General features: G+C 38.6%; 1 protein-coding gene across 1 annotated transcript in view; it reads left to right on the top strand.

The window, feature by feature from the left end:
- The window catches only part of LOC142339268 (NADH-ubiquinone oxidoreductase 75 kDa subunit, mitochondrial-like), a 494,345-nt gene extending 492,840 nt beyond the window's left edge, over positions 1-1,505 (top strand). The window contains exons 11-12 of the mRNA XM_075389165.1: positions 370-846; positions 1,216-1,505. Of these exons, the coding sequence (XP_075245280.1) occupies positions 370-846; positions 1,216-1,371 (633 nt within the window). The 3' untranslated portion in view covers positions 1,372-1,505. The remainder of the gene's footprint in view (positions 1-369; positions 847-1,215) is intronic.
- The last annotated feature ends 10,517 nt before the right edge of the window (positions 1,506-12,022 follow it).

Below are 12,022 nucleotides of genomic sequence, written 5' to 3'. Positions count from 1 at the left end.
CAAGTGGGAATAAACATTAAATCTTGAAATACCCTTGCTCTATCAAATCTAAAAGAGAATACTGAATTCGGAGTCTGAATCAAATAATAAACTATTATATTTCACAATTTGACATTGTAAATGCTTACAGTATTTGCCAATGATTAATAAATTCGAAACAAAATTACTTGGAAAAACCAAAATAAATGCTTTTATACATCTCAAAATACATTTATTTATGTCAAAATATTTTTAAAAATTTGTCGAGTTCACTTGCAAAATTAAATTGTCAATCAGTTCTTCAGTTATCTGCAATAAAATCAAGCCTCATTGAAATTCAATCAATTTTTTTCAGCAATAGCACTCGTGTCAATTACTGAGCTGATTTAGGTGGCAAGTCAGGTCGCCGCTCTTGACCTGGGCTATAAACCAGGAGTAGATCCTATCCTAGACGGCAAAATCACAAAATCCAAAGTTTTATTCCTCCTTGGAGCAGACAAGAATCTGGTCAAGAGATCTAACCTGGACAAGAATTGCACAGTCGCTTATCTCGGACATCATGGTGACTCAGGAGCATCTATGAGCGATATCGTCCTTCCAGGCGCTGCGTATACAGAGAAAAATGCAACATATGTTAACACTGAAGGCCGTGCACAGCAAACCAGACAAGGAATAACCCCTCCAGGTAATGCACGTGAAGACTGGCACATAATCAGGGCATTGTCACAGTTGTGTGGAGTTAAGCTGCCATATGACGACCTGAGAGCAATTCGATCAAGAATGACTGAGATCTCGCCTAACTTGACGCGATATGGGACTATGGAAACGGCGAATTATTTTTCACAAGCTCATCAAGCCTCTGAGCAGGTAATTGGATGCATGAAGAGTATTCTCTATCAAATTTGCCTTCTACATGCAGTGATATTTTTACGTTTGAAGGTACTTAGTGATGTAATAGACTGCCATTGTTGCAAAAAGCTGATGTGAACTAATTTAAGCTGTAGTGGCAACAGTATTCTAGCAACATTATAGTTGATATCTCTTGTGAGAAACATGGCGTTTTGCCTAAAGTTAGAAAGTGTTGTGACAACAACACTGCCGCTCTCTGTTTAAATTGAACTTTAACTATGAACTTTATTAAATGAAAAATAGCACTTTGCGGGTTTTGTGAAAGTATGGATCAGTTTTTAGCAACTTAAAGTGACAATGATTAGTAGATGATGAGTAACTTTTCAGCTATTCAAACCCAAAAAGAGTTCGGAGACTATTTCCACAGAGCAGAACAAATTGGCAGATTTCTACGTCACCGATTGCATTACAAGGGCTTCACCCACCATGGCAAAATGTGTGAAGGCTGCGTCAGAAGCACAGACCAAATTCGGACAGCAGTGAAAACTGGAAATGAGATAGACTTTGATAAATTGAGGATGAATAATTTTGGTCGATTATCTTTTATCGACGTTGATGTAATACTAATGTTGGCATTGACAGTAGTTAAAATGCAATTATATTCTATAAATTTTCCATGTCAGAGTCCGTGACTAACAGTGATCAGGATTTGGGCTTTTTGTCACCTTCTGGGTTACTTAGGGCATTGCCACACAGTGTACTGATCCAGAGTAACCAACTGGTGTATTTCAGTACTGAAGCAGTTTAGGAGGGCGTTAAGCGACTGAGCAGCTTTCTTGACCCTTACTAGTCTCTAAGTATGCGATTCACGGAATTGTTTTGAGAAAATATTTTATGGTGTGAAGAAGGGTTCATAATCGTAAAAGTTTGACCCCCTCAGTCACATATCCCCCTCAGTCCACCCCACGGCCTTCCACCCTCCCCCACCTGGCGATTTTGACCCCCTCTCGTCAAGCCCTAAAATTTTGTACTCATTTTTCATGCTGCGTTTAAATAGGTTGATTTTAACTATTCCCACGCTGTGTGAGGTGAGGGGGATGATGTAATATTTAAAGTAATTAAGTATTATTACTATTATGACGTGACTTAATAATACATTAAGTATTATTACTTGCTCATAACCTAACTAATTTTGCTAAACTGTGCAGAAAAGAATAAAGCAGCTAAGAGAACATGCTCAAACTTTTGTTCATGGTGCACACAAGCGAACTTTCGAGGAACAAAAGATTAGCTAAACACTGATCTGTTGTGAGTATTTGTCATAAATTTTTGGGATATAAAAGACAACTGATAAAATGCTGAGAAATGTGTCATTTTACTTCAAAAAAAAACCTATTATTAAAAGCGGTTAGGTGAATATAGCGAACAAAGTATAAACTCAAAAATGAAATAACTACCTTTGACTTTTATTGTTAGGAAATGTCTACCAAAATGAGTAAATTTTTGTTAAAGCCGTGTACGTGTAATTGCACTCAAACTAACAAATTTCACCAATAAAATTAGTGTGCTGGTCTTTTCTAATGCTCGCGTTTGTACTACGGCCCTATTTTCTGACGAGTTGACTTTTCGTTGATAAAACTGGTTAAACGGGTAAAGCTCGGATGGAATATCTTAGCCTCTACTTCTCGACCACCCCTCCACCTCATACATCCTTGCAGACATAACCCCGCACGCTCGATATCACCTTCAGAACACCGCACCCCTTTTTCCTGGAGCACTTCACCCGAAGTTAATTGGTTGTTTTCTTCTAAGTTTAGACTGCTCTCTTAAATTGTACTATCATTTTGAACTGGGAATACTGATGAAGAATTGTATTGGAAATGGACAGATTTAGTACTGGTTTTCAATGATAAGCATGTTTTGGAATGCCCAGTTCTGACATGCACAGGTTCGATCAATCAGATGAGTCAAGGATTGTAATAATAATAATAAATTGTTTTCAAGTAAGTGGGCATTGCTGTACAAACTAGGCCGCACAGAACCGCCACTTACTTGATAGGTCATCAAAAGGTCCGATGGTCCTCGTCAAGTGATGCCAGTAGCAGTACTAAGACGTGACGTGACGTATTTAGATATGAGTTAGTTTAGGGCGCGGTCTCTGCACAACTCGAATGGGAGAAATTGTAGAGCGTAATTTTACGACGCCAAGGGCAGTGATGGTGGTCTATAAGCTGGCTCCAAAGGAAGAAAAATAACTAATATCAAGCTAAATTTGATTGAAGCTATAGAAATTACCTGTTTTTGCGTCCAGTTTTTTTTCAACGTTGAAGGGAATTTTTGGACTGGAGTGTTTCTGCAAGTCTTATTGGGGGCAGTTGGGCGAGTGAAATCTCATTGACGACTTTCGTGTGAGATCAAACCATACTCCTCCCTCTTGTCCGGTCTTCGTGAAAAAAATAGGTGTGTTATTGGTTTCTATTATGCAAAAACCAGCATCAGTTTATAACAAAATATAACAAACAGCACCAGCAGAGAAAAGGGCAAAAGCCACCAGATTCGTCCAATTTCTCAAGGTTTTCTTTTTCAACGTCGTTTATGAGTGCAGACATTTCGCTAGATTATTTCGATTTCGAGTCCAATTAGATATTTTTTGTTGTCGCTTTTCGACAACAATATAATTTAAGCAACCTAAAAAGTTCATGGGGGAAATGGGCAAAAACACACGAGCTACGACATCTGCTTTGTAGGGGGACAGCCAAAAAAGTGCACAGGACTACGTCAACATAACCCAAAAAAGCCGGAATGATTTGTGTTTCGCCATCAAATCCTTGTGTCGGGTCAGATTGAGAAGAGGAATTCAACTCCCAGTGCCGTATTCCAGTAGGCACAATTGACTTTTTCCCTGACAAAAACGGAAGACTTTATCGCAGCAAAGTCGTTGAACAGAGAGGCTCCAAAACCAAAATTAATAATTTGGGATACAACTCCAAAGACGACGAAGACTTCGATTCCAAGTCAATTTGGGCTTATCATAGTTTTGAGGCAGACGTCTCAAAAATATACAGCACAAAGTCAAGAAATCTAACGATTGCGGCCCAAGAAGAAATCGACAAATTAGTCAGTGACCCCAATCATCCTTCAAATGATGCTCCCCCGAACTGACAAACAACACTTTACCAGACATAGAAATTATTCCAGAACATTTGTACCCAAAATTAGACACGTTCCTGTTAAAGCTCGACAGCGATGGTCAAAGTTCATAACAGAAATTGTGGCAAAACGTCAAGCAAATCCCACAGATTTCAAAAACTGGAAAATCCTTCTAGCCTCTTCCAAATGCATCTTGCACACAGCTTCACGTGAAGGTGGAAAACACAAGTTTCACAATGAAAAACTTATCATTGAGCGCATTGTTCCCTGCATCCTAAAGAAAAAGAGCCGATTCTACTACCGGCTACTGATGAGATGTGCTTGGGATATCAATTCTCAGAGAGAGTTGTCAGTGACATGTTATCTTCCTTCCCCAAAGGTACTGCAGCCGGTCCAAGCATGATGTATCCGGAGCATCTATCAAACGCCATTCGTTGCAATAACCCGGAGCAGTCCAGAATCGAAATGCAAAACTCACCAGCCTAATCAACTTCTGTTCTGCTAGTGGCTTTCCAAATGACGTTGGCCCAACTTTCTGCAACGCCTCTCTAACAGCGTTCAAAAAAAGGAAAACAGGTGTACGACCCATTGCTGTCGGAGAAGTTTTCCGCCGTCTTGCAGCTAAATGTCTTGTTTCGTTAGCAAAGGAGGAAGCATTAGAAATTTTCTGTCCCAATCAACTCCAATCAACTTGGAGTTGCCATAAGTGTAGGCGCGGAATCTATTATCCACGCAACAAAACTAATATATGAAGAGTGTGGAAAGGGAGAAGGCTTAGGAGTCCTCCAGATAGATTTCTAAAACGCTTTCAGTTGGATCAAAGGAGAGGGAGCTTTATGAGAATGGCTGAAACAAATATTATGGATATATTCGTTTGTTAGTTGGTGGTACGCAAAAGACAGTTCTTTGTTCTACAACGGGCAATCTATAAAGAGTGAAAGTGAGGTACAACAGGGTGATCCTCTGTGGCCACTTTTCTTTTCCTTAGCTCTCATGCCTCTCATTAACAAGATAAAGCAGGAAGTCCCCATGCTCTTACAGAACTCTTGATATCTTGACGACGGCATTCTAGCGGGAACTGAAGCCGAACTAATTCATAGCTTAGATTAGTTGGAGGCAAAGACGGGCTTCAACGTAAAGGCCTCAAAATATATGTTGTGGTCGCCCCAAACCGTGAGCAGTTTAGATCAAAACATTCAGCGTGCTGATTCAGAAGGTTTTGATATGCTGGGGCGCCAATTGGAACATAGACTCATCATGTAAATCTTTATACAAGAGGGTGGAGAAAACAGCCTCTCCTAGATCGCTTGCAGCAACTTGACGATCTTCATGCAGCTTAAGGCATCCATAAAATTTGTATTGGTACTCCAAAAATGTTGTACTCTCTGCGCACAGTGAAACCATGCCCCTCAGTTACTGAAGTCCTACTTCATTTTGACAATACACAGAGGGATTGACTAGAAACATTTAACAGGGCAAACGTTACGTGCAGCAATTGGAAACAAGCAAAGTTGCCCATCAAGTTGGGTGGATTGGGGTTAAGATGCCCAAGTGATCAATATCTAGCTGCTTTTATTAGTTCAGTGGAGTCCGTTTCGTCTACAGTGGAAGCTCTCATTGGGATGACACCCGCTCTGGAAAATGAAGTTAAGGCGAATTGTCTCGTTGGATTGCAAGATGTAGATAGGAGAATTCAGATGAAAATTCAGCCAAAGTTTGATCAAAGTCCCTCAATAATCTTAAATCAAACGCAATGAATGTGAGAGAAAGAGCTCGGTTAAAGTCTCGTCTTGCTCCTAATGCAGTTGCTTGGTTAACCACGCCTCCTATTTCCGCACTGGGTCTGCACCTGGAAGCGGAAGAGTTCCAAAGTTGCGTCAAATATAGACTGGGTATCCCTATATATGATTCTACCCGAATTTGTCCCTACTGTTCAAATGGTGTCATCGATATATACGGGGACCATTCTATTACACGTGGATGACGAGAAGATAAAATTATCGTCACGACCGTCCGAGAGATAAAGTTTTCTCTTTTTTTGTGTCTGCAAATTTGAGAACTTGGCTTGAAAAAAAGAACCTTAGCAGCAACAACCAATCCTGACCTGCAGATGTATTTCTACCCTCCTGGACACAAGGCAACCAGCAGCGCTTGATGATGTAACAGTGGTGTCATCCCTGCATTCAACAATCATCAAAAATGCGGCGGATACACCCCGTTTTGCGATAACAAATGCTGACGACCGCAAACTAGCTGCCCATGACGCTGACTGCCGGGATGCTAGAGTGAATTATTGGCCGCTATCATTTGAAGTTCTAGGTGGTTGGTCTGAAGCCTCGCGAAGGACAATAGCTTGTCTGGTGGACGGAAGAAATGCTTTCTAGGAAGGTTCTAGTATTGCGATCAATCGATTGACTCAATCCATTTCAATCCAATTATTGCGTGGAAACGCAAATATGCTAATTACCCGTTTCGCCTAACTAATGACAACAGCTGCTTGTACCTGATTTAGTGCAGAGTTCTATCATTAAATGGCTTGTATAACCAATTAGATTTTTGATTTTTTATTCTTGCCTGACCAAAGTGGGGAGAATAGAATTTCATATCTAGAAACGGGAATGAGCTGTTGATAATTGATTTAATAAACTGGTGATCTGCTGTTTTATAAACCTAGTAATGGTAACCAAAGTACTCTTTTCTCATGCACGTTGAAAACTAATAGTTATTTACGTCAATTTAACTGTTTCTGCCCCTTTTACCTCTAAAGTTTTTAGCGGCTTTTTTACTTTATACCAAGATTTCATAGCCTAGCATTACAATCTTTGTAATTTTTTCGCTGGCAGTTGAAGTTCGGCGTATGCAGGAAAACTGATTAAAATTTGTCAAATCGTTTCAAATTCTGAGTTTAATTGCTCTTGAATGAAGTTCATAGCAATTGTAAAGGTGTTGATCTTTTTACGACTCGAAGAGGAGTATTTGTTTTCTTACTGTTTTTTTTTAACCGGAAGTACTATTTGTTCAGCTGGCGATTTGACCTAAAACTGAAAGTGAGTAAAATTGCCGTGTGAACTAATTTTTTCAGAGCGAGGGAAGTTTTTTGTTCAGCTGTTCTGTTCAGTGAATGACTTTTTGAATTTGAAAAGAGTTCTTGAGAGATTGACAAATATAGATGACAGTTATTAGCCGCGTCTTCGTCCATTTGGCCAAAATTTTTTATTATAACTTGAAGAAATACAATTTGGCTGATACCCCATGAATATGCAACCACCTGAATGTGATGCCATAATGTTTCTGAGAGCTTAATAATGTGTTTCATTTTCAAAATTGGCCCATATTTCTCATTTTTGGTCAATTTTTGGCTTTTTGGCTCTTGGAGTAGGTTTTTTCTTACCAAAGTAGTAAATAGGTCAGGGTCTTTTTTGATAATTCGTGAATTGGATGCCTCTTTTTGACGTGAAATGTTTTTCTTTTATAAAATTGTACACATACTAATCCGATTTTGGCGCTTTTTGTGCAAGTTCTCTTAAGTTTTTTTTTATACTTTGATTTTACCTGCCATAAAAAGTTTTTTGGTGCACCATCGGTGTTTTTGCTTTCATTTAACTGCTACCTGAATTGTTAGGGAAAATTTTAACCATATTTTTAGTTTTTTTTCAAATTGCTTTTACTGTTTCCCAACTGAGCTGTTTTCACTTCTTACTAAGACAGGAAGATGGTTATCTATTGCGCTTAAACCACGATTAATTGATTAGAAAAATTTCATGTTTTTTACCTCAGTTTTGTTTTCAGTTTGATTTTTAATTAGTTTTTAGTTTACTTTTTTGATTTTTCAGAGTTTGGTAATTTGTTTTTTATTCTTTTTCAGAATATATGTATGTTACACTTTCTATCGTTTTTCTTTCCAACTAATCTCATAAGACCTATAGTTTTTTTTCGTGCCCTTATAATTTTGAGAATGATCGATTTGAACAAATAATTTTTGTCTTTCTCCTTTGAATTTTTTTAAAAGAGTTTTGTTTGCAACTGATTCTCTATGAAACTGAGGTGTTACAAGCTTCATTTTTACTGAATATGAACAACACTCTTTTGCTACGTATTTTCTTAGGGCCTGGTTTTGGTAACACACTAGTTTTTGCGTTCGAATTTTTTTTGTCCCTTTAGTCTTTCGCATTTATTTCGATTTGATTAATTGTTTAGTCATTGCTTAGTCTTATCGCGTTCATTGTGATTGAAAGCGAGAAGTAATGTTTGTAATTTGTTGATATAGTTTAATTAGTTACTAATTGATTACTGTTTTTTTTTATTTTATAAAAAAGTGTTTTCTTTGAGAGCCGTCGGAAACTGATAAATTTGGTAATAATTTTTGGCCATTTCCTGCAATGTTCAAAATTTTACTCCAAAATAAAGTTTTTGGGAGCCTAATATTGCCTGATTTTTGGTGCCCGCGTACAAAAATTTTTGCTTGTTTTTTGGGGGTAATATAATTTTTAGTTCAATTGGTTTTATTGGCTATCTTCATTTTTTGACTGATTTTTTTTTGTTTTTAGTAGTCATTTTGGTATAAACAAGTTGATTTAAAAGGTAATTCCATCAGGAAGACGACTCTTCGAGTCGTTTCCGGAATCCTTCTGGCAGTATTTTTTATGCAAATTTTTTGCTTGACCATCTTGCGCTTTTCTTCTAGAACATTTCACGTTTTCGTTCTTCATTTTCGAGTGATCTCTATTGCTCTCACTCATCTACTGCATCTGGTTTTGGATCGGGAGGTCAGTGGTTCGAATCTCGGCGGGTTCAAATGCTTTTCTACCCGCCTGCCGTTCGAGAGCAATTCTTCCAAGATTAGTCGGTTTATATTTATTAATTGCTCTCAAAGTTTATGACAACTATATTAGTATGTGGTTTTTTTGAAGAGTTTTTATCCGCTTGATCGACTTTTTGTCTAACGTTCAGTTACCCACTGAAAAAGCAAAGGGGATAAACAGTTAAGCCCAGAGGGCCTTAAGCCACGGCAGTTCTTCTAGTAAGAGTACAATTCGCCGAAGCTGCGAAGACAAAATCATTGCTTCAGGGTGTTTGGAACTCCTCAATCCGTCCCCAGCCCCATCCCCCCAGCCCGCGTTCCACCCCCCCCCCCCCCCACCCTTCACGAACCCGCTTTCTGACCTCACCGGATTCACGCCTCGTCTCGACCACCCGCAAAATTAGTTTAATGCTCAAAGTCATCGAACAAACTGTCAGTTGTTGGAAGACACGAGTGCAAGTTTTAAAATCATAAATTTCGCACTGTCAAGTTTATAAAAATCAAATTTTCGTATATACTATTCCAGAATTTAAAACATGAAGCATGTAAGTTTAAAGCAAGCCTACATTCTTCTAAAATCAATTTAACTGAAATCTCGATTTTTCACAATGAAAATTATGTATTCATTTTCGGAAAACAACTTGGCCCAACAACCGCTGGGTGCTAAAATTTGTCATCACGGCTTTTGTAATGTTGTTATTGGAAGTTCTCGAAAAAATTCGCTTTTGAAAAGAAATTGCAAATGTTTAAAATTGCCGCGCCAATTTAATTTAATTAGCTGCTAGTGTGGTCAGCTGGCTCACTTATTAAAAAGAAGTCAGCTAATTTGATTGAAAATTTAAGCAAAAGTTTTGTCTTTCTTCTATAAGACAAGTAGGGTGCGCCCCGTACTTCTCGCTTCGGAAAACAGTCTTTTAGAACATCTTTGCATTGAGAGTATTTTTACCCCTGCTGTTTTTAAGAGGACACCCTGCCCTGCTTGTAGGCGATCCGGTGAGAGACAAAGAAAAATGATGACTTTTCGGCTGTTATTTTGTTTCTTATTCTCAAATTTGTGAATTGAGCACAAAAAAACTTTCGTTGAACATGAGCCAATTTGCAAAGCATTGTGATGGCAAAACGGCATAATTTTGTAAACAAGTGCTTCGCTGGATTGCGTTCTGGAGTCCTCGATAAGGAGCCATTTTATCAATTGCGAAGTCCAATAGTTGTACGAAACTAATCGTTCTGCAAACAAGTTTTTGAAGTAACCAAACTGTCAAATTGTAGCCAGTATCGATTAGCCAATTATTGAGGGTGAATGCAAACAAAAATGATTATGAATCTGTCAAAAATAAAGATCACTTGTACTTAAAGAAACTGTAAAGTTTAACTTACGAAGAAACCGTCAGACGCCGTTGATAAAGTATTAAATTTATCGAAAAAAAACCAAGCTAACATTAGCTGAGAAGATCCATATCTTGTTCATGCGCTCTGATTTAGATAATTCTAATTAGCTGCAAATTATCAGATGTTGAATTTTCCCATCCCCATTTAATGTACTCCACTGGAAAGGTTAACTAAGAAAACGGATCTAAATCTGGGAATTTCTGAAGGTCAGACTTAGGACTCCCACTACAAATCATGGTGTGCTGATTAGATTCCTGTCTTCACTTTTCTTATTGATATTGTACCTATAAACGGGCAACCTTCGCATCTTTTTATGTCACAAATCCAAGTCGAGATCTTTGTCTTTTAACGAGATTTCTCACGTAAATCTTTCAATTCTACTGTAAACTCAGTTTGTGATTCTCTCATGCTTGAATAGTTCATTTTTTAAACTACGTTAAAAAGATTTTATGCAAAACTTCTTACAACAATTGGTTATGGGTCCAGCAGTTCTCTAAGTCAAAAAAATACGAAAACAAAAATAAGTTTCTTTTTCTAATCGCAGTTTTAATCATGTTCTGCTGACTTACTTTCTTCTTAAAATTGCATTGCTTGCTCAAATAACAATGTAATTACAGACAGTGAAGGTGTTGAACTACACCGAAAAAGCACATGAGTTCCCAATCTGGAGTACAAGGTTTGTGGCGAGGATGCAGAAGAGGGCGCTCCACAATTTAGTACTCAGGGCAACCTGGTGAACCCCAGCTACTACCCAATAGTGCAAAACGACGGAGAGAAGAAGGCCCCACATGGCTAGGAGAAGCATATGGGAGGTAAATGCTGACATCAAAGACAAGTGTAAAAAAGTTGTTGTGAGAAAAGACCCCTGGTGAGGACATTTAAAAGATAAAGACAAGGGAACGAACGTGAGTCGGTGGCAATGGGTCCAACTTAGGAAGTGCACAAAACGAAGTGTAACTGGCGGTTCCTACGCAGCGGAAAACAGCACGCATGCTGTTGGACAGTGGTTGCACTCATTACATATTGATGAACTTTAATGGGTTGTTAACAATTCTGTCCACTCAATCAGTGATCACAAGCCCGAAAAGAGAAGCCTCTAAATTTGCGGGAAGAGGCTCTGCGACAATCAGGATGCCATTGAGAAGAAGCGGCTACCCTCAAAAAAGGTGTATGTGTTTGAGTGGGGATTCTCTAATTCTTCTTGGAGTCTAAAGATGCTCGAATGGGGGACTGGGCATCACTTTAGAGAGAGAAAACAGCTGCAAACAACTTCATAAAGGAATTTCAGCATAATTAATAGAGTCGAACAATTTTTTATATTTTCTTTTTATTCAAAATGTGTTCCGACAGAGTGAAATGAGGTGACATATGCGACTTTGTCAATTGAATCAAAACGATTTGGTCACGAATGTATCTGAGACCGTTGAAAAACAGCAGTTCCAGGAGTTGCAGAAACTCAATCAGTCTGGGAGCTGGAGATAGTATGCACAGAAGTGATAGGACCTTCAAATTAGAATTGCAGTCAGGATTCCGATTCTGCTTTGTGTTCTTGTGCTTGTGGATTCCTGAAGGCAAAGTTGGAAATACTGGCCAGTATGAAGTTCTTCGTTCTCAGTGCAGGGACGCCCAAGGAGCTGAGAGATGAAAAAAACATTCTCTAAGAGTAGTTCAAGACGTAATGTTTAAACAAAAGCACAGAGCAGAGCACAGACGCTACAACAGTATGATTTAGCTGCGAAATGAAACAGTTCAATGCTTGAGATAGTAAAATGGTTGCTCATTGACGCCAGACTTCCCATGTAGCCATAATCATAAATTTGGCTATAGGGCAAGGAGAAAGAGGTCCAGCAGAGA

The sequence above is a fragment of the Convolutriloba macropyga genome, chromosome 1 (assembly GCF_964194025.1).
Source record: "Convolutriloba macropyga chromosome 1, txConMacr16.3, whole genome shotgun sequence".
Classification (NCBI taxonomy): domain Eukaryota; kingdom Metazoa; phylum Xenacoelomorpha; order Acoela; family Convolutidae; genus Convolutriloba; species Convolutriloba macropyga.
Note: the sequence above shows the minus strand (reverse complement) of the source record. Positions and strands in the feature narration are given on the sequence as shown.